Source organism: Triturus cristatus, chromosome 4_2 (genome assembly GCF_964204655.1).
Source record: "Triturus cristatus chromosome 4_2, aTriCri1.1, whole genome shotgun sequence".
Classification (NCBI taxonomy): Eukaryota; Metazoa; Chordata; class Amphibia; order Caudata; family Salamandridae; genus Triturus; species Triturus cristatus.
The window spans coordinates 780,034,303-780,060,166 of record NC_140586.1 but is presented as its reverse complement, the minus strand read 5'-3'; the positions used below and the strand labels follow the sequence as shown (position 1 = coordinate 780,060,166).

Below are 25,864 nucleotides of genomic sequence, written 5' to 3'. Positions count from 1 at the left end.
CATCGCACGTGCATATAAGAGTTTTAGGTCACATCTGAGAATTCTAAGCGAAATGAAACTGCTGCTGGTCCCCAGTGTTCTGCTTGTTGTTTAATCCATTCTTGGCGGGGATCACATAACCCGGGCAGGCGAAGAGGACATGGGCGATGGGCTGTGTTTTCTGTAAATAACTTACCGGTCAGACTCAAGCCTTCATTTGAGGTCCAATTCTGCGTAAGTGATTTCACAGGAAGTTTACCAACACCGAACCTGAAATATAGGGGCATATTATCAAGCCAGGCGATAAAATTATCGCCGCTTTAGCGGCAGAAAATTGCCGCTAAAACAACGATAATGGGTTTGATAATATGCTCTATGGAATTCCAATTCCAAGCTCAAGTTAGACGTCCTTCACATTTATTATTATTATTATTACTGGCATTTGTAGAGCGCATAGCTACCTCCAACGGAGGTGTCCCGTGCCAGCAACAGAGCAAGAAAAAAAACAAAAAAAACGCAGAGGTGCTAAGAGGGTCTAGGTCCGGTCAAACAGCCATGTTTTCAGGTTTTTCCTGAAGGCCCGTTCTGAGGGGGATTTACGCAGATGTTCCGGCATAGAGTTCCATAGCATGGTTGTTCTTACCGAGAACGACCTGCCGCCCATCCTGGATTTCTTGAAATGGGGGATTATCAGTAACTCCTGAGAATTTGAGCGAAGGGTCCTGAATTTATGGTATTTCTGGAGTCTTTTCTTAAGATATATTGGGCCTGAGTCTCGAGAAGCTCTGAAGGCCAAGGTTAAGGCCTTAAATTCAATGCGTCTTTTTACCGGTAGCCAATGAAGGCTCCGGAGATGCGGAGAGATGTGATGGCGGAAAGGAACATTCCTAATCAGTCTTGCTGCTGCGTTTTGTATAATCTGCAGCTTTCTGACAAGGTACTCTGGCATGCCAAGATACAGACTGTTCGCATAGTCAAGTTGGGAGATGACCAGAGCATGAACTACGGACTTTCTACAGCTGATCGGTATTAGCTTCAGGAATCTTCTCAGGGTTTTCAGCTTCCAAAAACAGACGGCAGAGACCTGGCTGATCTGGGATTTGCCTGACAAAGAGGCATCGAATTTAAATCCCAAATTCCTTACCGAGGTTGCTGGCACCGGGGGGGGGGGTTTAGTTCCGCAGGCCACCAGAGTTCTGAGCTGGGGGGGAAGGTTGGTTAAAAAAGAGTATCTCAGTTTTGTCTGCATTTAGATTCATACAGTTGTCATTCATCCAGGAGGCAACTTTCTGTAGGCAACTCCTGAAGTTCGTAAATGCAGCCTCGGAGTGTTCCCTAAAGGAGAACACAAGCTGCGTGTTGTCCGCATAAGAGATGACTTTCACCCCCAGTTGTTCGATTATAGGGGCCAGTGGGGCAAGATAGGTATTAAAAAGGGATGGACTCAAGGCTGAGCCCTGTGGAACTCCAGATGTCAAAGGGGTGGAAGAGGAGACATATGGGTGCAAAAGCACTTTTTGGGAACGTCCCTCCAAGAAGGAGCGGAACCATCTCAGGGTGGTACCCATCACTCCAAGCGCGGCAAGTCTTTCTAGGAGGATCTGGTGTGACACCGTGTCGAATGCTGCGGATAAATCCAGCAGCACTAACATCGCACAGTTCCCTTGGTCCATCGTCTCCCTAACTGTTTCCGTCACTTCAAGTAAGGCCGTCTCGGTGCTGTAGCCTGTCCTAAAGCCCGACTGTGAGTCGTGAAGGAGTTTATGTGATTCCAGGAATGCAGCCAACTGTGTTTGAACTTCCTTCTCTAGTACTTTAGCAGGGACTGGAAGGAGTGAGATAGGCCTGAAGTTTTTTAAGTCTGCTGGATCAGCATCCTCTTTCTTCAAAATTGGCTGGACAAACGCTGTTTTCCAGTTAGTAGGATAAATACCTACTTTCAAGGAGGAATTCCAGATAGGGTTAAGTACCGGGTTCAGCCATGGGGCTAGGATTTTAAAAAACATAGGAGGACAGGGGTCGGCTGGAGAACCAGATTTAGCTTTACAAAGTTCAGACAGTGAGATGTCTGGGCTGAAAGGGTGGAATTCACTCCAGCCCTCCGTGGGGAGAGTTGTCGGCAAGATCTCAGCCGGTGGCCTTGGGATGGTTGTTTTAGGGAAAGATGCGTAGATGGTCTGAATTTTTGTTTGAAAGAAGGTAGCCAGATCCTCACATAAGTGCAGAGAGGGGGCGATCGAACTTTTCAGGACTTGCGGTTTTACGAAATCTTTCACAATTTAAAAAACTTCTTTAGAGGAATTATCCGATGCCATAATTAGATCTGCGAAATGGTCCTTCAGGGCTTTTCGTTTTAATTTATGGAACCTTTTTTGTGCCACTCTATAGGTCTCTTTTGCCCCGGCCTCATACTTTTTCCGCCACAGCCGTTCAAGTCTCTTGCATAAGCTTTTCTCCTGCTGGAGTTCTAACGTGAACCAGGGGGACGTAGGTTTTTTTCTAGCAGGTTTTATGATATTGATGGGGGCTACTTTGTCTAGAGCCGCCGTGATCCATACATCAAAGGCCGAGATATCTTGATCGGGTTGACCTGTTAGAGGCGGAAGTGTGTTTTGAAGTTCAAGACCCATGGGCTCGGGAGAACCTTCCTCCAGTTTCTTCTTGCCTCAGGCTCCAAACTGGACCCACTGGGCGTCATCTGGCCAGTTAACGTGAAAGGGACCAAGAAATGGTCAGTCCAGGTCAGAGGAAGAGGGTCCTTTACACTAAGGGAGAGATCATTTGAGAAAATCAAGTCAAGTGTGTGGCCTGCAACATGCGTAGGGGAGGATACCCTCTGAGTCAGGTTAAGACCGAGGAGAGTATCCGTAAGTGTTATGGCTGAAGGGCAATTTGACTTGTCCATATGGACATTAAAGTCCCCAAGGACAAAAAAAGTGTATATTTTAAGGAGAGAACAGCAATAGTGTCAAACAACTCCTGCCAGTGCTAGGGAGTAGAGTCAGGGGGTCGGTAGACAAGTAAGCCTGCATATGAAAGAGTAGAGGTGACTCTAATACAAAAGGACATGGCCTCAATGGGGCCTGCCAACTTGATAATTTTTGATGAAATTTCCCATTCCTTCCTGAGAATCACCGCTAGTCCCCCCCCACGTTTGGTGTTTGGTCGATTGGCTATTGCCATCCTATAGCCCTCCGGGATCGCCAGGCAAAGATCAGGATTGGAGCTATCTTGAAGCCAAGTTTCCGTCAGAAACATAATATCCCAAGAATTCGTTTTTAAGTTGAGCCAGATGTCTTCTGTGTGTTTAGGTAGAGATCTACAGTTAATCATACAAGCCTGTAGTGTCACAGGTGATTGTACGATGGCTGTAGATGATAATGCCCCCAGCCTACCACAACTTTTGACCCCATTGTCAGGTAGCTTCTCCAAGCGGAAGGGACAGGAATCACAACAATCCTTTGATTGTTCCTTATCCCCCCCCCACCCTGAGACATCTGTACAGGAGGGCGTCAGACAACCTCCTCGGGCAAAGCTGAGGAGTTCATTACGTAGCCAAACGATTCTCGGAGCCTGGTATTCCTCTCTTGCAGCGTGGCCAGCGCTAGTCACTAAACGAGCGCGGACGGGCGCAGACGCGCTTGCCTTTGGCGCGCCTTTGGCGCGCCCGCTGGGGGCGTCCGCTGCGCGGTTGTTTAGACATGGTACTAATATGCAGTGTCCAGCCCCCGGAACTGCTCGAGGAAGGAGGGGGGAGGAGCCACGTCCCTCCGCAACAATCGGCACAACAGCCATGGCGGAACGGGGACGGGCTCAAAGGGTCAGGTAAGTGCAAATTTCGCAAGAATTAACAACAAGTAGTTGCTGCCACAGTACTAAGGCTAAAAGTATAAAAGCTTTCCCCACTGTTTAAAACAAGGTTTCCCCAGCGTTAAGAACAGGTTTCACCAACGTTTAAAATACAATATAAAAGCAAATCACAAACTTCTCCGGCGCTACAAGCACCCAGCGTCTAGCGTTCATGCTGCTAGCTGCGTCCGTCACATTTAACATGGGTTTCAATTGGAATTCCATAGAGCATATTATCAAGACCATTAGCGCAGTTTTAACGGCAGTTTTCTGCCGCTAAAGCGGCGATAATTTTATCGCGTGGCTTGATAATATGCCCCAAGGTTTCCTGCAAATAACATCCAGAATTTCAGGCCACATGCAATGAGGTACTCAGAGTTTAAAGATTGAACACGCAGTCTTGTACAGCTGCGTATTGGCCCATCCTTTATTTAACCCATACTTTCCTGGAAGGCTCCAAGATTGATGGAAAAAGGCAAAGGCAAACCCAAGATTTTGAGAAAGACCAACGGCAGTTTGTTGTTTGGGAAGCTTTGTTCCTTGGAAACACTGGTTTACTGCAAAAAATACTTCAGAGACATTTTGATTCCTTCTGTGGATCCTGTAATTTAACTATGAATAAAGGCAACCTTAAAAGAAAGATAATGTCAAATGGTAAGAGTGGAAGGTTAAAAGCATTGTGATATGGGTGCCATATAATTTCAAAGCAAAATACTGTATGTTTAAATGATAACGGGGTCTACAGGGTTTAATAGGTCGTATGCAGACCGAATAATGAGATACCATGGGTTACATGCGGGTCTATTAATGGCAGCTATGATGAAGGTTAGCACCAGTACCCAATTCAAAGGATTGTAACATGGCTGCCATGTTTCTCTCAGTGAGGCAGTCAATCAACAAAGGTATCAATTAAAAGATACATTCAATGAGACGAGGATGTTGTTCAGACCGGGGCGTTGTGGGCAACAAACCTAGTTATAAGATTTAGCATTTTGAAACGTTCTTGCAAACTACTCTAATATGTCGCTATTTTTATATTCTTTTTTTACACAGAAAAGACAATGCCCATATAATTCTGAAGGCGCTTGGGCACAAGGGTTTTTGTACTTTTTTTTTTTTACTTTAAGTGTCTGTTGTTTGATGTGATGTTTAGAACAAATTTATAGTGTAAGCTTGTATTTTCGATTCTGAAAGAGGCGCTACACTTCATTGATCGATCACTTTGAAATGAACTATTATTTTACAGAGATGTATTCCCATGCTCAAGTACATGTCTACCGCAGTCATACTGAGTGAGCTGGCTGTTACTGGCAAGTATACAGTGGCACTGCTCACTAATTCTTTATCTCTACCTTTTGCTTCTTGCAGCCAAGACCTAGCTCAAATGAAGTACACCACGATGTGCATTAAGGAGTGCCTTCGCTTGTACCCACCTGTACCCCGAGTTTCCAGACTCCTCAGCAAGCCAATCACATTTCTTGATGGACGCACTTTACCGGAAGGTCAGTTTAATGTTCTTAAAAGTAAACTACAAACGCTCAAATCTGCTGGTTTCCCCATCATAATAATTTGGGAAAAGCAACCATATGTTTGCCTATTGGCCAGGGTGTGCTTGCAAAGATCATCTTTAACATCCCATTATAATTTCAGTTTGAGGAACAAATGGGTGACAGTCACAGCACTCACAAGAATAAGATTGACCCTATAGATACAATTATGTTGCAGTCAGTAAACTGGAGGCCATATTAGTTTTCCAAAGCTGTATTAAAGAACAGCACAGTACCTGCCTACAGTCCAACAGAAGAACTTCCAACTCCCCCTTCATTCTAGGGCCAGAACCTTTTAAGCAAAGACTGGCATGAGAGCAGGATTGGAATGTAAACACAATCAATTTAATGACTGACTGCTCCAGAATCCTGAACAGTGACAGGAGAAGAGTCCAGGACCAGTACGCAGAAGCAGGGGCCTCTGCGCAGGGAGAAGAGAGGCCTAGGAGGAGAGCCAGGCGAAAAGCTTGCGCAGGGAGCCAGTGAAGACCGCTCCCTGCTGAATCCACCCTCCGTGCGACCAGGAGGGTGAAGGAGAGTGCTCCCAGTGGCTGGGGGGCGCCACCAGGAGCAAGAAGAGGCCAAATCTACAAGATCGGTCCCTGGGTGCCGAGACCGGGCCACCAGAAGGTAGGCGACCTTTGACCTTTGGCTGGCCGAAGCGCATGGGGCTCCGCCGCCAGTCTAGAAGGTGCCCCCGGGGTGGGTCAGGTCCCGGGGGCTGCCCCAACACAAAGTAAAATCGGGGAGCACCGTCATGCTCCCCATGAAGTGTTCCCGAAAACGGGTGGCCAGGAGCCCACCCTGGCACCTGGCAACAGCGGAGGAGGCGGGGAGTGCAGTTGTGCCCCCCCACAAAGAAGACTCGGGGGCCCGGGACCCCATCTCTGGGCCCCGAAGAGGGAGAAAACAAGACAGGGAGCGCTATCGCGCTCCCTGCGAAAATAGCAGAGCGGGGTGCCAGGAGCCCATCCAGAGGGAGGGGAGCGTCGTAGCGCCCTCTCAAAGATGTATGGGGGCCTGGGACCCCATCTCTGGGCCCCATGTGAGGAGGTGGAGGTGGGGAGTGCTGACGCGCCCCCCTGCAGATGAGCCCAAGCCGGGGAGTGTGAAGGAGGAGGAGGGGCCCGAGATCCCAACTTCAGGGGCCCGGCAGAGAAGAAGGCAAGCAGGGGAGCGCCGTCGAGCTCCCCGTGAAGAAATGGCCCGGGACTCCATCCCTGGGCCCCCGAAGTGAGGAGGGAGGACGGGGGAGTGCTGTCACACTCCCCCCTGGCTGCAAGGAGGAGGGGTTAGTGCCGTCACACTCCCCCTAGAGCAGCGGGACCGGTGCAAGCCTCTGGGTCTTCCCGCCGGAGCGGGCAGCCCAGAAATGTCGTGCCGGCTCCAACGGCAGCACGCGAGGGTGCTGTCCGTGCGGGGAGCCACCGGGGGTGGGCTCCCCAGGTGGCTCTCCATCGAGGTGACACTGCAGGGACCCGGATGAGACCGGGTCCCGTGAGAAGCGTGGCTGGGAGTGGGCTCCCTGAGCCGCGAGAAGAACTCACCGTGGAGGAGCAGCTGGGGGTGGGCTCCCCGAGCTGCAAAGTATCCCCTGCGGGTCTGGGTGGGACCGGGCCCCCCACCCAAGAGCGGAATGCGGCGAAGCTGCCAGCCGAATGATCGCGGCTCTCCCCAACGCAGCAGGGGAGCCGCTACTCAAATATGAACAAGGTCCCATAATGCCTTGCAGGTCAGGACCGGCCTGCAAGGGCAAACAGGGGTTTTCTCTGCTTGTGGTGGCCCCAGGAGAATGGGGTCACCACCAAGTGAGTACAAAGGTGCAGGGGGAGCTGCTGGAGGAGCGCAGTCTCCCTCAGGACGAAAATGGAAGTCCCACCCTAATTTGGACTTAAAAGAATAACCCCTCAAGGGCTCAGCACAAGCATTACCACTTTCTGGGCTGGAACTTTTGTTCTACAGCTGGGGTTATACTGATAAGTGCATGAACGAGTGAAAGACTGAGCTGGGGATGTCTGGAGAAGGGCATCCCCTGAAGGTGAAGAGGTGTAATTGCACCAGAAATGCATTTACTAACGTTCTTTTAGAGGGTCAGAAAGTCACCTGTGTAATGTGCAGTACCTGTGTAAGGTGATGTCATAAGCAAAGTGGGGTTATGTTGCCAGACATTCCTGCTAGGGTGTCTGGCTGTATATGCAGTAATTCTGTGATTTCATCTGTGATGCCTTTAGGGGCTGTAATTGCAATACATTCTAATGATCCACAAATGTGATGAGTACTGTCATTCTAAAGTGATGCTTACACATATATTCTTGCTGCTGCGCTTAGGTGAAGAACCCAGACTGCTAGCCCTTAAGATGCAGAGGTGTATACTTCTTGGTCAGTAGGAAATGCTCAGTGAGGGTTATGTGTCACCAAGGCAGGGTTACCTATTTTAAATGCTTGTTGAGATAGTGGGGGGGGGGTTGCCACTGGGTTGGTGCCAGTGCGCAGGGCCCTCGCTCCAGGTTATGTTCAACCAACTGCATTGGGGGCAAGATGATGTGCATACATGGGAGTGGTGTTACTAGACCCCACCCCCCTGCGGGAGCGCTGGAGATGTTATGGAAGATCAAAAAGTAATTCCAACAGCTTATGTATATTTGTAAATTGGTGCATAGTATTGAGTAGAGTGTGTGTTTAATAAATGTACTCTTACTTTTATAAAGCAAAGTACAGACTGGACAATCCATTGAGTGTTATTTTTGCGCACCTGCAAATGGCGATTACTAGCCCACACCACCTCCCTTGGGTAAGCCTCAGACTGCTCTGCAACGTACCCTCTGAGTCAGGCGCTACAATTGGGTGTTTGGTTCCAAGTGAAGGAAACATGCAGTCATGTTATTTGTGCAGGCCTCACAGATGCTGCCTCGTTTTCCAACACAAGGTCCCCCCACAACTTAAGGTCCACAGTAAAGTTCCCACTTGAGAGACGTAACACTAAAAGTAAATACAACAAAGTCTTTTTGTCCAGATAATATTTTTAATGATGAGGTGAAATATAACTTTCAGCAAATACACAAAAGCTTTGTTTTCTATATGTGTTTGACCTAAACCTGAAAACTGGATTTCCTTATAGTTATTTTCATAGGACGGATTGCTTCAATGTATAGACTGGGTATACTTCGGACACTTATGCATAAAGATGTAAATTTACATTAACAGTAATATCCGCAAAACTTTCTGCAGTGTTGTATAGAGAGATATGATTAATTCCCAAAGCCAGACTCTAAGATCATATCTTCGCCTGCCGGACTCTGATCAGCAAGTATGTAAAAAACAAAAACAGAAGAGTGTAATTGCTTGCTTCCGTGACTCCTAAAAGAGATTTCACTCAGCTTGAGACCAAAGACTGAACATAAAATTACTTCAGGTAAAAAGTAAGATACAATAAAGTCAATATTTAATGTGCCTCAGCAGATATACAGGAAACACAAATGGTGCTTTCAAACAGTAACACACCAACAAGGTGCCTGCACAATATAAACCTCTTTAAAGAATACTGCTCAATATGGGATATGAATTATGGCTTTTCTGAAAATAAATAAACAGCTAGAAACCTTTGACATACTTTTTCATAGGTAGACCATGGAATAATTGTAAAGAAGGGTTGGGAGCCGCCAACCCTCACGTTGCATCATGCCCCGCACAAAAAAAGAGAAGACCATCTCTCTGCCTATGTGGGGGTAGATGTGGGGCATTTAGCCCGAACCTGCCCCTCAGTGCAGCAGAAAACCCACTACACACCAGGAATTCTACGGCCAATAAAAAGAGTAGGCCAGCACAAGCTGTTACAGCATTTCTGCCTGCAGGGGATGCATAGTGGTTTTCACCAATGTAAACGTGCACATAAAACCCACTAAACAGGGAACATAGTCAAAAAAAAGAAAGGGTCTGCATGCCCTAACCCCAGAGTGGGCTTAAAACTAGTTTGTCCCCTTCCTCTCCAAGCAGGCAGTTTGAGTGAATTACCCCTTGCTGTGTAGTTCCTACTAATCCGTAGGATCAGCGCATTGCTTGGAAAACATAAACTAGGGGCTTGGTGCTAAGACTGATTCCGGATTCAGGATATGTTGGCCTATAGACCAGCTAACTCACAGTTTCACCGTAAGCCCCATAACCTTATCAGGGAGCAAGTGGTTTTCTGGCAACTACTGAGTATGACAACCCAGACCCCTCAGGGATAGTGGAAAACAGTGCAGAACATTTTGCTTAGTCAGTCGTGCTCACTTATTCCCAGAGAAATATACAGAGAATACACAGTGGGACGTTTTCACAATGTATTAAAAGAACGTTATTCTTGTATAAAATACGTGTACTGCAATGATTAGTAGACAGAAGCAAATAAATATGATTACAAGCACCAAAAGCGTAAATAGTAGATATAGTTCTACCATGGTGCTAAACAATGTATATATGCAGGCATATAAAAGAAGGCAGTAATCAAGCGTACTCCTACTATGCGTACCCTATTCTACGTGTATCTAGAGTGTGTGTAGGTGTAGAGCTAAGAATCCCCCCTAGGTATGATCCAACCCTATTACCTGTTAGAATAGAGGGAAGGACCCTATATTGGTCACAAACTGGACATTCCTCACATGATGTCAGACCGCAGTGTGGTATTTACTCAGCATGCAAGGACCCTCCGTGTCAGCGGAAGTGCCTCCTCTGCTAATCTATTAGGATGCTCATCTTTTATAATAGAAAGCAGCCATGAGATGTGCATATAGATTAGTGATCATATGGATATGTAGATATCCCTGTTGCCCATGAATGAAGACAGAGATGACATTTGTACATCGTGTGAAACGAGAGTTTGTACATGATGTTCAGGGCATTGTGATAATGTTGTGCGAAGCTAGATGTGTAAATTTAGTTTCAGGGAAACGAATCCCACATTGTTGTGCGCACACCTGTGCAAAAGGTAACTGCTGAACATGTTATTCATTAGGACAATGTAAGAAATAAACTGCTTCACTGCATAGGCCTAATTTGGGAATAGAACACCCTAATCTGCTACCAAAGGTCAGATTCAATGCCATTGATATTCTTTAAAAAAATAATAGTGTGGGGCCCAGCCAGCCCTGCCAACATGGGGCCAACAGCATCTTCATCAATGTGGCAAGATGTGGAATCTTTTGAGCTTAGTTTTGACATTTGAGCCAGCAGAGAGGGGGTAAATTCAAAATTTCCTCTCTCTTGCCCTGGAATAGCAGTGCTATTCAGACTCTGAGTCAGCCGGCAGCTAGGGAAACCTAAGAAACCTAGAGACTTAGGAAAATCCGCTGTGGTGTGGTGTGTCTGAATCCCACTATGTATTCTTACCCATAATTCCCCACAAAATTCAGACTTTGGCAAAAATTGCACATTTTCCACACATTTCTGTGAGGGAAGTGTCCGGATCTATGGAGATCCACAAAGGTACAACTATCCAGTTTACCCAGAATTCTGTCTTTAGAAGCCTCAAAATGTGTGAAAAAAGGATGCATTTGTCCTGGGTACATTTTGTGGAAAAACATTGTGAAGGCTTAAGTGAGAAAGACGCCAAACATAGAAAAAAGTCTGAACACTGGGGCAGTAAACACCTCGCAGCTAATGGGTTTATATTAAGGCACAGGAGTAGGTGTCCTTTTTTGTGCCATTTATATAATACAGAATTTGTGGGAGTTAAATAGTAAGGTAAATAAAAAAGGATTTTGCACTAGGTTTGGTGTAGGGTGATATTTTAAGTAGAAGTTCTTTGGTTCTTACATTCTAGTAATAAATGCAAACATGGAAATGTGGTTGAATGTTGTTGAGTGTTGAACTTGCAGCTCACATCTTCCCATTCCTTTAACAGGTATTATTGTTTCAACAAGTATTTATGCACTCCACAGAAACCCTAGTGTGTGGAAAGATCCTGAGGTACGTTTTCATGTTTGTTTCTTGCGATAAATGTCAGACTGGTGTGTTTGATACATGCCCTATACATGGTTATGGCTGGTGGAACAACATCTACTAATTTGGCTTACATGGTGCTTCATGAAGCCAATGTTCATTATCTTGTGTCTCATCTGTGGCTACACAGATAAGCTCATATGTCATGCCTTTTAGGGTTTGCTTAAATATTTTGTAGGAATTTCCAATTCTCAGAAAAATTGGTAAGAAAAGCATAACACCAAGACTGATTGAGTATGAACAAGTTTCCAAGTGCTGAGTTTGGCAGAGACAAGGGGGAAAGGGTAACACTACCTACACATGTCAAAGGGGCACCACTCCTCGTAATGCCCAAAGAGGTAGGGTAAAACCATATAGGCAATATCACAATATCAAACACAGCAATCAAGGGTGGGGAATGAACAAGAAAATATTACACATTTACAATGATGAACTAACTTCCTAGAGGGGTCTGAGAATGAGGGTATTAGTTCTGAAAGTGTCTTTGGTAGAGAAGCGATTTGAGGTCAGCTTTGAAAATTTGGATGGAGTTGGTGGCACGGAGCAATGGCGGAAGCGAGTTCCAGATTCTCACCGCATTACCTGAGAATGATTGAGCCATCGATCTTTCCCTTTTGAAGGAGGGGGGCTCAAGCAGAAACTTTTCCACATTCCGAGAAGGTCTCGAGCCTCCGACATTTTCAGTTTATGCGCCAGGCAACAAGGGGAGGAAGTGTGCAAGGCTTTGTGTGTGATGCAGGCAGATTTGTAAATAGATCTTGCCTCGATGTGAAGCCATCGAAGAGAAGACAGGATAGGAGTGATGTGGTCACTTTGTTTGGACCCTGAAATAAAGCGAGCTGCTGAATGGAGGACGGATTTAAGGGGGGAGAGGTGAGATTTAGGTAGGCTAGTCAGAAGAGAATTGCAGTAATCCAGTCTAGAGAGAACTAATGATTGGATCAATGTTTTTAGGTCTTTCTCCGGGAAGGACCGACAGATCCCCACAGAAGGCGCAGCTGGTAACGTGCGTTCTTAGCAATGGAGTTGATGTGGGAGATTAGGTTGAGTCTTTTGTCAAGTATGACACCTAGGGATTTAGCACTGTCGACAATGATGGGTTTATTGTTGAGTAAATTCTTCGGATCCATCCAGGATTGAACCGGAGGAGGGGAGAGAGAGGTAGATAGGAGGAGGAATTCAGTTTTGGTGGGAGTGAGAATGAGTTGGTGAACTAACATCCAGTTGTGAATAGAGTTGAGTAGTGAGAGATCGTGTGCGGAAGACACCTTGAGGTAGATTTGAGTGTCATCCGCCTAGAGATGGTAGTGGATCCCAGATTTACTTAAGAGGTTCCCTAATGGTTCCTGATAGAGATTAAACAAAGTGGGTGCAAGGATAGAACCTTGAGGGACGCCTTGACCAACCGCCAATGGAGAGGAAAAACTGTTTGCTATCTTGATCATTTGGGATCTGTCCGAGAGAAATGAGGCAAACCATTTAAGCACTGTGCCTTCCACGCCAATTCTCTGTTGAAGAGTGTTAAGGAGGTGTGATTAACAGTGTCAAAGCCTGCAGAGAGGTCAAGAAGAATCAGAAGGCACGATTCTCCAGAATCGAGTATATGCAGCGCATCATCAATTACTTGCAGCAGAGCTGTTTCAGTGCTGCAATTTTGAATGAAGCCAGACTGGACCACGTCAAGGAGATTATTGTCCATAAAATGTAGGGAAATTTGTTTCGCAACACATTTTTCTGTGATTTTAGAAAGAAAAGGGAGGTTGGTGATGGGGCGGAAGTTGTTGAGGTCGTTCACATCTGCGGCCGTTTTTTTTTTTTTTTAGAAGAGGGGTAACCTGTCGTGTTTTGAGGGCAGCAGGGAGGGAGCCTTTACTGAGGAAGAGGTTAACTAGCCTTGTCCAGTAAGAGAGAGTATTGGTGTAGAAATCAATGGCGATGACACTAGGAATGGGGTCAAAGGAATGGTTGGAGGGTTTGGTTTCAAGGATTCATTTGAGGAGGTCATCTTCCGAGATGGCGGCAAAGTTCTGCCAAGTGACTAAGGATTTTCACTCCTCAATGGGGGTGGGGTGGGTGACCTGATCCACTAGTGATTTTACCTTTTCATCAACGACTATAGCGAATTCTGCTGCTTTCTTTGAAGAATCCTTAGGCTTTATGGTTTGGGTAGAGCAGTTTGGGTTTTTGATGAGGTCAAAAAGTTTTTGGGGTCTGTTTTTGGCTGAGTCGAGGAGGGATCTGAAATGTGATGCTTTTTCATGGAAGATGTGCTTGTGGTATTTGGATCTTGCCGAACGTAAATGAGAGAGATTGGGGGTGGATGGAGATTGTCTCCAACTGTTTCTCAAAAATTCTAAGGTTTTTCCTTTCATCATAGAGCGCTTTATTGAACCAAGGTGTTAAGGGGGTGGGTCTTTTCTTTTTGCTTTGGAGTGGAGCGACTTTATCGATTTCGACTGCTAGGACTGAGAGGCAATGGGAGGTGAGATCATTGACATCCACGTTAGGGTCAAGTCTAGCAAGTGATTTCAAAGCAGAGTCACACAGAGTGTCAAGATCAATGTTTTTAGTGTTGCGGAACCAGGTAGGTGCCCTTTTGGGTTGGCCGAGAGTTATAACGTGCGATAGGTGAAAACGGAAGGGAATGAGGAAGTGCTCTGACCAGTCTACATGGACAGGAGGAGCAATAGTGAGCAGGTCTGCTTCAGATATAACAAGGTCCAGAATTGAACCCTTAGTGTGTAATTTCCAAACAGTGTTGGAAAAGATCATTGGCTGAGAGAAAGGTGGTAAGCTTGTTGGCAGCCGAGTCTTCCAAAGAGCTCCAGTGTAGATTGAAGTCACCTAGGAAGATCTGTCTGTCACTTTGAGACAATTGGTCACTGATGAAGTCGGTGAGTTCCTCCCAAAAGGGAGAGCAGTTACCGAGTGGATGGTAGATGACATGGAACCTGAAAGGTGAGCCGTGATGTACTTGAAGTTCTAGGGATAGGCATTCAAATGTATGGAAGAGGATGGTAGGAAGGGCTTTAATTTGAAGGGAGTTTCCGAAGATGATAGTGACACCTCCCCCAATTTTGTCAGTTCTGTTGTTTCTGAGGATAAAGTAGTCGGTAGGAATCATAAGATAAAACAAAGTATGAGAGGAGTCATTAAACCAGGTCTCAGTGAGGAAGAGCTTGTCAAGATTGTAGTGGGTGATAGTGTCAGAAATTTCCAGTTTCTTCTTGATTGCAGATCTGCAGTTGTGGAGCAAATCATGCAGCTCTGACGCAACTGTTTTGGTGATGGGGTGTTTGGACTATTAACCTCTTCTGTGCCCATGACGAGATAGTCTCGTCATGGAGCACGGTTGCGCTGTGCCCATGACGAGACTATCTCGTCATGAACCCCACCCACTAATGTAATGCCCGGCACAGGAGGGGGAAAGGGCGTGGCACAGAAGGGGTTAAGGGAGATAGGGATAAGATTCTTGTAGGAGGGTGTTGGGGAAGAAGAGGGAGGCTGGTTAGATCTGACAGAAGAGATGGTCTGAATATAGAATTGAGTAGGATTATTAGGAGGGGAAAGTGGAGGGGGATTGACGTTGGAAGTCTTGTAGCTAGCCAGTAAGTTGGTGATGTCTGTGGAGGATAGACTGTGGTTGGCTTTATTGGGGCGCAGGAGCAAGGAACTCCTCGGGAGGTTGTTAGGGAAGTGGGATATCTTAGCACTTAGAAGTGTGATGAAATACTTAATGATACTTAAATGTGATGCCGGAGGAAGCTGTGCACATGTGGGAGAAGGTGTTGCTTGTCGTCTTGGGCTGCTTTCTGTCTCAATGGCATGCAAATACTCTTCACCACAAGTGACAAATGATCATTTTATGCACATCAGAACAAGGCTGCCTTACACAGGTACAATGTCTCTCATAAAAAAGTAAAAGGGGGCAATAAACATATCAAACACAGCAGGGGCTAGAGTCAGATGCAGAAGATTGTTTGAGGAAATCAGTCAAAATCATCACAAATTGAAAAACAGCATCACACATATGCGCAATAAATGGTCGGGTGCAAAGTAAATGGGGCTAAAAGTCCATGCAACTTGCCAAGCTAACAAGCAAAGAGTGAATTTCAAAACCAGAAGTTATGCTCATTCTGTTCACCTAAAATCTGTATATCACATGTGTTAGAAATTGGTTCTATAGTTGGGAGAGGTATGCACCCTGTCCAAGTAGGGCTATCAATCCTTGTCAGGGTAAGCTAGATACACACTAAAAGATACTGAGCTCACCCTCTGGTTGCTTGGCACAGAGTAGTAAGGTTTAGCTAGAGAGGCAATGTGTAAAGTATTTGTACAACACACACAATGAAAACACCACAAAAAGACCCCACATAGGTGTAGAAAAATAGAGTAAAACCAGACCAAAATGACAAACATCCAATGACTGGGACCAGAGTTATGAATTTTGAAAGAATAAACCAAAAACAGTGCTTATAAGTCAATAGCGCTAAAAGGTAATTGAAGTCGCTCTGGACCGGGGTGAATCCAAAGTTCAGGCAGACCGCGATGGAAGGCAGGCTGACTACAGAACCCACGCAGGGTCTGCTGAGAAAGTCTCTTGGATGGAGCAACGCGTCGATGTCGAAGACTCGATGCGCTGGTTCCAATCCGTGCAGGCAATAAAGAACCCATATACAATGAAGTCACTACGTTGCCATCGAGCCGCGCAGTCTGTTGAAGTGATGTCGATCGGCTCTAGCATCGGAGGGCAATGCATTGGTTCTGATCGGCCCTGTGGTGACAACGCAGCAATTAAGTAGGAAATCTGCTGCCGAATCCTCCTCCAAGGCCCAGTACTGGATTGGCACTTTAGGCAAGGGTAGCACTCATAGATGTCAGAGTCCAGCACCCCCAGCAGAATAGCAGTAAGTCTTTTGTGTCCCCGAGACTTCAGAAAACAGAAAGCAAGCCCTTGGAGTCACTTTGGGTTCAAGTGAGATGAGTCCAGTCCTTGACCTCAGCAGGGTAGAACAGCAGGGGCAGCTCAGCACAGCAGTGAAGCAGTTCCTTGGAACAGTCAGTCAAGCAGAGTGGTAATCCTTGTAGCACAGCAGTCCTTACTCCTGGAAGAGTTTTTCACCAGTCCAGTAGTATACTGTCTTGGTAAAGTCAGAGCCCCAGTATACTTATACCCAAATGTGCCTTTGAAGTGAGGGTGACTTCAAAGCAGCTCTTTGAAGTGCACAGGTTCCCTGTCATCCCCGCTCTGTCTGTCAGGATACTAGTAGGGGGTAACTCACACTTTGTATGTGGACAGGACATTGCCTAGTCAGATGTAAGTGTCAGCTCCTACTCCCCCTTGCTGTCCTTTAAGGCTATCAGACACCAGATAATTTACAGATGAGTCCTTGTGTCACACCAATCCTTCCTGTGTTTGTGGTGGTATAGAAGGGATGCACAAAGTGTAGCTGTCACCCAACCCAGATGTGTATTAGAGATAGGCTGCAAGGCACACAGAGCAGTACGAGCAGAGAAATGAAGGTACACTTTCTAAAAGTGGCATTTCTAAAATAGTAATGTTAAATTGAACTTTAGCACTAAAGAGGATTTATCATTACCATTCCAAAGATATGAAACATGATTTAGCTACTCCTTTCTAATCAGGAATTACAGTTTAAAAGTGTTTTAAGGAATTCCCAATGCTAGCCTATGAGGAGAGTAGGCCTCGCAGTAGTGGAAAACAAATTTAGCTGTTTGTCACTACCAGGACATGTAGAACTTAAAAGTACATGTCCTACCTTTTACTTACTCATCACCCTGCCATAGGGCCTACCTTAGGGGTGACTTATGTGTAATAAAAGGGGAGTTTAAGGCTTGGCAACTAGTTTTAAAAGTAATGTCGAAGTGTCAGTATACTGCACACACAGGTCTTACAATGGCAGGCCTGAGATAGGTTTGAAAGGCTACTTGTGTGGGTGGCACAATCAGTGCTGCAGCATTTAGCAGCATTTAGATTACAGACCCTCTGGGTATATGGTATACTTATAAGTAAACTAAATATGCCAATCGGGTATGTACCACTGTCACCATGTTTAGGGAAGAGAGCACATGCACATTAGCACTGGTTAGCAGTGGTAAAGTGCTCAGAGTCTTGAGACCAGCAAAAACAATTCAGCAAAAAGAGGAGGAGGAAGGCAAAAGGTTTGGGGTGACCCTTCAGAGAGGGTCATTTTCCAACAGCATATTTCTTTGGAGATATCATTTAGGTAAGGGTATATCTGAGACTGTGAATCGCTGACATTGTAGGGGCTCCCGCAGCCACCACCGTGTCTCCCACCATAGAGCCACCAAATGTTGAAATCACCCAAAGTTCCAACCATGTAACCAGCAGTGGCGGCTTCCCCGTAATGGCGGAGGAGTGTCGCCCCACTGCTGGGAGGCGGCAGTTGTAAAAATAGAATGATAATAAAACAATGTTATTATCATTTTATTTTTTAGTCACTGTCTGAGCCATGCAAGTGTAGGGTGGGGCTGGGCCATGGCAGGGAGGAGTGGTGGGCACTGTAAGTGTGCATGCCGGTTTTGTGCCGGCCATCTTGGGATGGCCAAACCAACATGTGCACTTCTATTTCTCCAATGCAACTGTATTGCATAGCCTGGTGGTGAAAAGACACAGGTTCCCTTTACCTGAGCAAGCATCAAACTAGCCCACTCAGGCCACTCCTGGCTCTTCTCTAATGCTTGGTAATAGCATGAAAGCAGCATCTGGATTGAGTGTGGAGTCTGTGTGGCCCATGTTGCAGAGGAGCACCGATAGGTACCAGCAGGTAAATCTTCTTTTTAAATTATTATTATCCCGCGCTGCCCACCACTTTATGTTGGCAGCTGCTGCCACTGGTAACCAACATTGACACGCTTTTGTTTCTTATGTTGTATCACAATTCACTTTATTCACATTGCATATGTATGATGAACTGAATCAATGATGCACTCTTTCTCTGGATAGTTATACATTTATGTCAGTTTCAAATGGTTCTTAATTCTTTTCCTTTATTAATCTAAATTATTTCATAATGCATAATCATCCATGAATTTGACCAAATATTTTATTCTCCATGCCTTTCGGGACACACCTGATCCCTTCATCAGGAAAGTAATCATATAACTAAGCTATGAAGAAACATAAATCACTTCCATTATAGCACTTAACAGTCAGAAAATCTAGTTTTGGGCTTCAAGGCAGTTGTTCTAACCTCAATATCATATCAACGCATACCTCAAATCCTATTTAAAGTGGATGAAAAAGTGTCTTGTGGCAGTGACAATATTTGCATCTTGAGGTTTTCGGGGACAGCACAGGTGACTGCATCTCTATTTATCATTGCCCATAAGATATCATATTTCCTCGAACAACTGTTCACTCTTTACTACTTTATTCCACAAAGAAGTACTTAGAAACGAGTGCAGTTATCAATAAGAAAGTTGAAATATTAGTTTCCTACCATTATAGTTAATAAATGTATAAAAGGCATAAGTAATGTTATTTATTCATTCAATCCATATAAACATTTTGTAACAATTCAATCAACCAGTAGGTCTCTTTGTATTAATATTTGTTTCATGATATGCCCTTTCGCCAGGATCAAAACTTCATCACATATTTGAAATCTTAATAAGGCAATACTGTGGGAAGCATCTACAAAATGTATGGCAAACACGTAACGTGAAATCTTTTGTTTCCATTTTTTCATTCAATCTAATCTTAATGCTTCTGGAACTTTGTTTAGTAGTGGGGACATAGAAGATCCTAGTCTTTGGACCATCAGGGGTTCTGGTTGGTTAAAAAAAATCGATTTACCAATCAGTAATTTGATGGTCTCTTTTCTTGAACCACCTGACCTAGTTTGTATATTATTTTATGTTTAGTATTTATTATTCAGTTTTCAGTGCTTTGAGGCCACCTAGGCTTGTGGTAAAAGAAAGTCAAGATTGCAGTGGCAACAGAGCCGTGCTGGGAATCGGTGAGTGTAAAGAGAAAGGTGCCAACATCTAAATGCTTCCGTTGTAAAGGCGAGTACATCTGAATGGGCGTGGTGTAGCAAAAGACATCCACAAAGAGTTTTACTTAAACACCATAGAGATGGGGTAGGATTGTGGGGGTGAGGGGAAGATGGCAACATGGACAAACCTGTATAAGCATTAAATTCAATTGAAATCACAAAAAATACAGTAAACACATTCAGTTTTTAGCTAACAGTGTACCAACATACACAAGGCTAGAGCACAAATTGGCAAAAGGGTTCCTAGTGAATATTTCAGAGCCATTATCATCTATTAGTTACAAATAAAGCAGAGTACATGCTTGCAAAAATGCAGATATAACCTTCTAGCTGTGATGAAGAAATTGGCTCTCTTTTTGCCACTAGTCTTGGGCTGATTTATTTCTTGTGCATGTCATTGATATCTGTGGTCTGTCCACTGCCCACTGCCCGGGGGCCTACACATTCCAGTACATTTCACCTCAAAACATGGATTCCATTCTCAGCCAAAGAACAGTATTTTCTGGTTCCTAAATAGAAGCTTTCACAGAGATTATTGTTGCTTGGATATGAATTTACCTTAAAGAAATGAAAAGGCAAGAGGCTAAAGGGGAACAAGTTGGTTTAGTTAAATGCAGTGGCCAGGGGAGCCTCAACAGAGTGTGTCTGAGGAAAGTCTCTTGTTGTACAAAGTTTTGGCTGACAATATATACATCTCCTGAGGTACAATAGTACAATACAATAATTCTGTGTTCTTGAAAAAGCGTCTCAGTCATAAATTAACAAGTTAGGCATCTGATAAAGTCACCAATGGCTCTTGACTTTGAGGAGAGCTAGTGTGAACCAGTGGGTATGTGCCCAGATGTCTGGTGAGAGGAGCTTGTGATCACTACATGTGCTGTGCATGTCGTGTACAGATTGGATCAGTGTTCCTGTCTGCATGTAGCATCTAGCTTTGTGATATTTTTGGGGAATGTGCGCCTTTGGATAAACGTGTTGTATTTGGGCCAATTTCCTCTGACCTGTTTTTGGTGCAACAATCTTTCTGTGGGATTGATCAGGGTTTTCCCTGGGTGTGCGTTTGTCTTTGAGCTAAGTGATTTCCCACCTCTGACCTGTCACTTGATAGGCATGGGTTGAGGATGCAGGACCTATCTGACCACGTATGTCTGACTTGAGTTTGATGGGGCGGTAACTTAAGGGAAATCAAACAGCAATGATACGAGTTTGTTAGAACTTCTGAAAATGATATGCCAGTCAATACAAATTTTACTGACATTTTCAACATTGTGCATACAGATGTCACAGCGTATATCAATATTGTCTTTACTGATATTGACATAGTTCTACATGCCTAGATCATGGTGTACATCGACATTTGTTTCCACTGGTAACAACACTGTTATGGGCAAACGAATTATGGCATACATTGACATTGTTACTTCTGGTATTGACACTGTTGTGTGGGCATAGATTATGACATACATTGACATTGCATTTATGGGTATTGACATTCTTATGCAAGCACAGGTTATGGCACACATTGTGTTGCCGTTGTCGGGCCTGCACATATCAAGGTATTCATTGACATTATATTCACCCATTCCAATACTATTATCCAATTATTTTCAGCACATCTACTTCTAAATCGATTAATTTTTAAGAGGACTTTTTAAGCCCATCAGATACAATATTAGTGACTGTTAATATGCCCTTATAATTAAATGCTTTCTACTCTTCCTGAAACAGTCGTATTGGAAAAAATATAGTTAATATTGGAGAAGTCAATCACGATTTAAACAATGATACATGTATGCATAAAAACGAGATTGCATCATTATTATCGAATTCACCAATCATGAATTCTCCATCAACTCTTACTCAGAAATACGTGGTCAGGCAGGCTCTGAGACCTAGGACTGAGGTTACTGATTGATAGGTCACAGATGGGGTGATTTGTAGCTTGCAGACAAACGTGTGAACAGGAAACTCAGATCAATCCCACAGATAGGTGCAGTGATACCACAAGTGTCCAGGGAGATTGGCCCCAATAAAGCACACATGGCCAGAGGGGTGCACACATTCCCAAAAACATCATAAAGTCAGATGCCACCCGAAGTTAGGAACACACAATCCAATCAGAATACAACACACACAGTACATGCAGCGATCACAAGCACCGCATGCTGGACATCTGGAGACGTTACCCACCGGCCCACATTGTGTCCACACAATGTCGAGGCCCACCTGCATTTTTTATCAATGGCTTTATTTATGACTCACAAGACAGGACCTTTATACTTTATCAAAAAATAATTGACAGAAACTTTTTATGATCCCCAAAGAAATGTATAAAACTTTTTCAGGTCGTTTGTACTTTGAGTCAGCCCACAGACCCATTTCTGTAACTGTACTCCCAGCCACAGCATTTAATTAAACCAACTCTTCCTGTTTTGCCAAACGTGAACTCATTTGCAAGTCCAAAATCCATATCCTTATTCACACACCTGAGAATTAACATATACAAATGTCTTTCAGCAGAGTAGCATTTCCCCACAAGCAAGACTTTTCTTATGTGGAGGTTTGTCTTTGCTCTAGATTGAGTCCATTCAAACTTTAAGAAATGAAGACTCTAGCAAATGTATGGGTATTTAATAAACATTTGTAGTTTGCAGGTAGTTTCTGACCCTGCAAATGGTTAAATCCCAGTGAAGGTCAGTAGTGTATCTCTTTTCAATGTATGAATACATCCAAATTTGGTGGGGCTGGAAAAGGGAATCTTTCTGGGAAAATCATGTGTCCCATAGAAAAATATTTTAAAAAATTGCAAGTGATGAAGCACTTTGCTTTGACCGTTATGTATGTGTACATTTCTGTATGTGTGCAGGCATGTGATGATGGACGGAGCGTTTGAGCAAATGACTCACACCCAGTCAACTAATCTGGGTTTAATCCATCATCATTCTTTAGCTCACTCCACCACCCCAGTTCAGACATGGCCATATGCAAATCAGTCTGACCCTGTGCCTCATGGGAACAGTCCAGCCCGAACTGCCAAGCCATATATTCCCTGGACCGGAAACAAGCATCCTGGGACCTTCCATGTAGCGCTCCTGGAATATGTTCAAATATAAATGTAAAACGCATGAGCAGATTTACTCCTTTTAGCCAGAGGTTTGTAAAATGAGTGCACTTTATTTACCTTAATTTCTATGCAAAATTATACATATTTCTATTTGGAATGATAAGAAGAACATGGGCTCTGAAATACTTCATGAGCACTTTTTAAGCAACCGACATTTCTCCAGCCTGAGGAAATGTCTTTTTGATCCTTAGGGAAAATAACAAACTGTTTAATGTTACTCTCACTTAAATTTTGTTACCCTCAGTTTTGTAAATTCATTGAAGGTAATAATCACTATGTAGTCCTTTTTACAGAATATTATTTTTTATTGCAGGTTTTTGACCCAATGAGATTTTCACCTGAGAATTCAGCAAATAGACACTCACATGCATTTCTGCCATTTGCAGCAGGAGCAAGGTATTCCTTTCTAAATTCTGTACAACTGCATTTATATTACAAAAGAAAACATTTCAGCCTTTGAGAGTCTATCTTTACATCTTTTTTCTGTCTCTAATATTTTGTGGACACGAGAACCTTTGTCTGCTGTAATTTTCACTATTCAGATTTCCCCTTTCTTTTGAGGTTTTGACAAAGCTGCTTGCTGCTGCAGGCAATTACTGTTTATACACACCTTACTCTTTAATCGTGTTGCATTACTTTCATATAGTTATGACACTAGACCATGTAAACGGTTTTTATGTGAGTGGTATATGAATAATCTCTTGGAGGTAAATTATCATGCACTTTTGGCTAGCACCATATAGTACCATTTATTTTATGATTTTTATACCACGACCAAAACACACCTGGGCTACTGAGAAAACACGCATGCACACGCACACCTATGTTAAATAGGAACATATGTCATGGATATAATTTGTTCGAAACCAGTATAGTTTCTTTCAAACATGCATTATCAGATACATAACCCAGTTCAGTAGTATGCTGTAAATGAACATATTTTAGAGAAAAACTTTTCAAATATTTACAGATTTAAAAAACATATTCTGCTTCAATATGAAATCAACACTCAATATACTGACAATTGCTAGCAGATCATCAGTGGAATTGGAGCAGAAAAAACAAGCATTTGAGTTCCCTTTTAAAAGAGACACAAATTGTTCCATCCTGATAGGAGGATTGGAATTCCATAATTTTTATGCAGTTGTTGAAAAGATTTACCTATTTTTTTTCTATTTTAAGAGCAAAGGGAAGGCAAATCAAACCTTTTGCACAGCGAAGGCAGCCGCTTCCTCCTGAGATTGCACGTTTTCTAGTTGGGGAGGTCTCAGCTATACATTACATTACTTTGTGGATTATGCAGGCCACTTTAAATATACACCTAGCTTTGGTAGTAAACCATTTGACAGTGATCAGGACTGGGGTGGTGTCTTCAGATTTCTTGGTTCTCCCAAAAAACCTAGTAGCGGCATGAAGAGTTACCCTCAGGATTCTGAAGATACAAATTAGTAAGGAGGTACCATAATCAGGTTCAAAGCACTTTGTGTTATTCATAAAGTTTGACTTGCTCTGGCCCGGCGATTCTCAGAAACCTGCGCCATCACTATGTTCCCTCCCATGCCCTGGCTCTGCGGATTTACATCTGATGCGGGTGCTGCGTTTCCGTAGAGCCAGAGCCGGAGGCCGTTCTTTCAAGGTGTTAGCTCCCATTTTATGGAACTCGATGCCTCTTGCTATCAGGCACATTCCCAATCTCTTGGTGTTCATAAAGGCAGTAAAGATGTTGTTATTTCAGTAGCTTAATCATCTATTTTCTTCTCTCTTCCGGTTCTCTGGTGCTGGGACGTCCCTTTGCTGGGACAACCATGCGCTTTATAAATCACACAGCAGGTACCATATTCAAATGTCTTTAACACCAGTGATAGAACCACCGATTTGACATCTTCAGGTAGCATACGGAATTTTAGTCCATTGCATAGGCTAATTTGGTGTCCTGCTCCTCTTGCATTTACGAAAGTATGAAGAATCATAATTTTGACCAAGATAAAGTCTATGGATTTGACCAACAAGCACATGGATGGTTTCCCTTTAAACAGATTTAAAGTGTCAAGAGAAGGTTACACTGTGATAGAGCTATGGGTTCAGTATGACTGTAGGTCAGCATGTCTCTGCATGCTGGGTAATGTTTTAGCAAGTGAGACTCTCAGGTGTAGCTGTATCCCATCACCATAAAGGCTGAAAGAGGTGTTTGAGTGTTTCAGGGTAGTGGGCAAGTGTTACATCCAAAGACAAAAAAGTGCAAGCAACAGGACTGAACCACGGGAAAGAGGGCAGAGTTGCACTGGCAGCTTGGCACTTTTATTTGTTGAGAGTTCTCCAGATAGGACTACCTATGTTTGTTCTTCCAGGAGTTCTAGGAGAGAAGGGTGGCTAACTGTTGGAAAGTGGGTTATTAGTTGGGGTAAGTATGCACCTACCACTTGCAATAAAGCCACTAACGCAGTGTAAGGTCCAGAAAAGGTCTTAATAAATTAGGGGCATATCAACAAGGGCTTTATCTCTGCTTTTTTGGCTTTAAAAGCCAAAAAAGCAGAGATAAAACTAGCGCCCTATCAACAACAGGGTGCTAACACGCAAATTTGCATGTTAGCACCCTTTTACTCTACGCTTCCCCTTGCATCTGGGGCGTTCCAGAGTAAAATAATAGGAGAAATGTCGCTAAGCGACATTTCTCCTATTATCAAGAATGTCGCTAACCCTGTTAGAGACAAAAAAAGCAGCGCTAACCGCGGTTAACGCTGCTTTTTTACGTCTGCTAATTTTCAGACTTAGCCATGATATCCTATGGAAGGAGGATATCATGGCTAAGTTTGCCTGTCCCTATCAACAAGGTAACGTGTGATTATCGCTGGGTTTCCAGCGATAATCTCACGTTAGCCTGTTAGCGTGTAGATTTTTATCGCTATTGAGATAAGCGTTGCTAATAGCACGCTATCTCAGCGATAAAAATTCACGCTAGCCGGCGATAATTATCCTCACGCTAAGAGCGCTGAGCGATAATTATCGCCGGTTGTTGTTGATATGCCCCTTTGTTCCTTGCTCAACCCATGGTAGCGAGCAGTCAGGACCAACTTATGAGACAGGACTGCAAAGCATTTAAAAGCACCATTACATTGAATAAGAAAGACATAAGGCACAATAAAAATCCTACACCAATTTATAGGTTATATTTGTATGAACAAATACACACCAGAACAACTCAAATCCAATGTAGGGAACTGGAGATATGGATTTATAAAGAATTAATACTTTCTACTGCTTAAAAGCCTATAGCACGGGGGCATGTCCAAAATGGTGGCCGAGTCATACGCATCACTCGGAGTGCCACCGGACAAATTCTAAAGAAG

General features: G+C 44.0%; 1 protein-coding gene across 1 annotated transcript in view; it reads left to right on the top strand.

The window, feature by feature from the left end:
* The window catches only part of LOC146835035 (cytochrome P450 4B1-like), a 134,498-nt gene that overhangs the window by 75,512 nt on the left and 33,122 nt on the right, over positions 1-25,864 (top strand). The window contains exons 9-11 of the mRNA XM_085602695.1: positions 5,197-5,330; positions 11,254-11,318; positions 22,831-22,913. Coding sequence (XP_085458821.1) covers positions 5,197-5,330; positions 11,254-11,318; positions 22,831-22,913 — 282 coding nt within the window. The remainder of the gene's footprint in view (positions 1-5,196; positions 5,331-11,253; positions 11,319-22,830; positions 22,914-25,864) is intronic.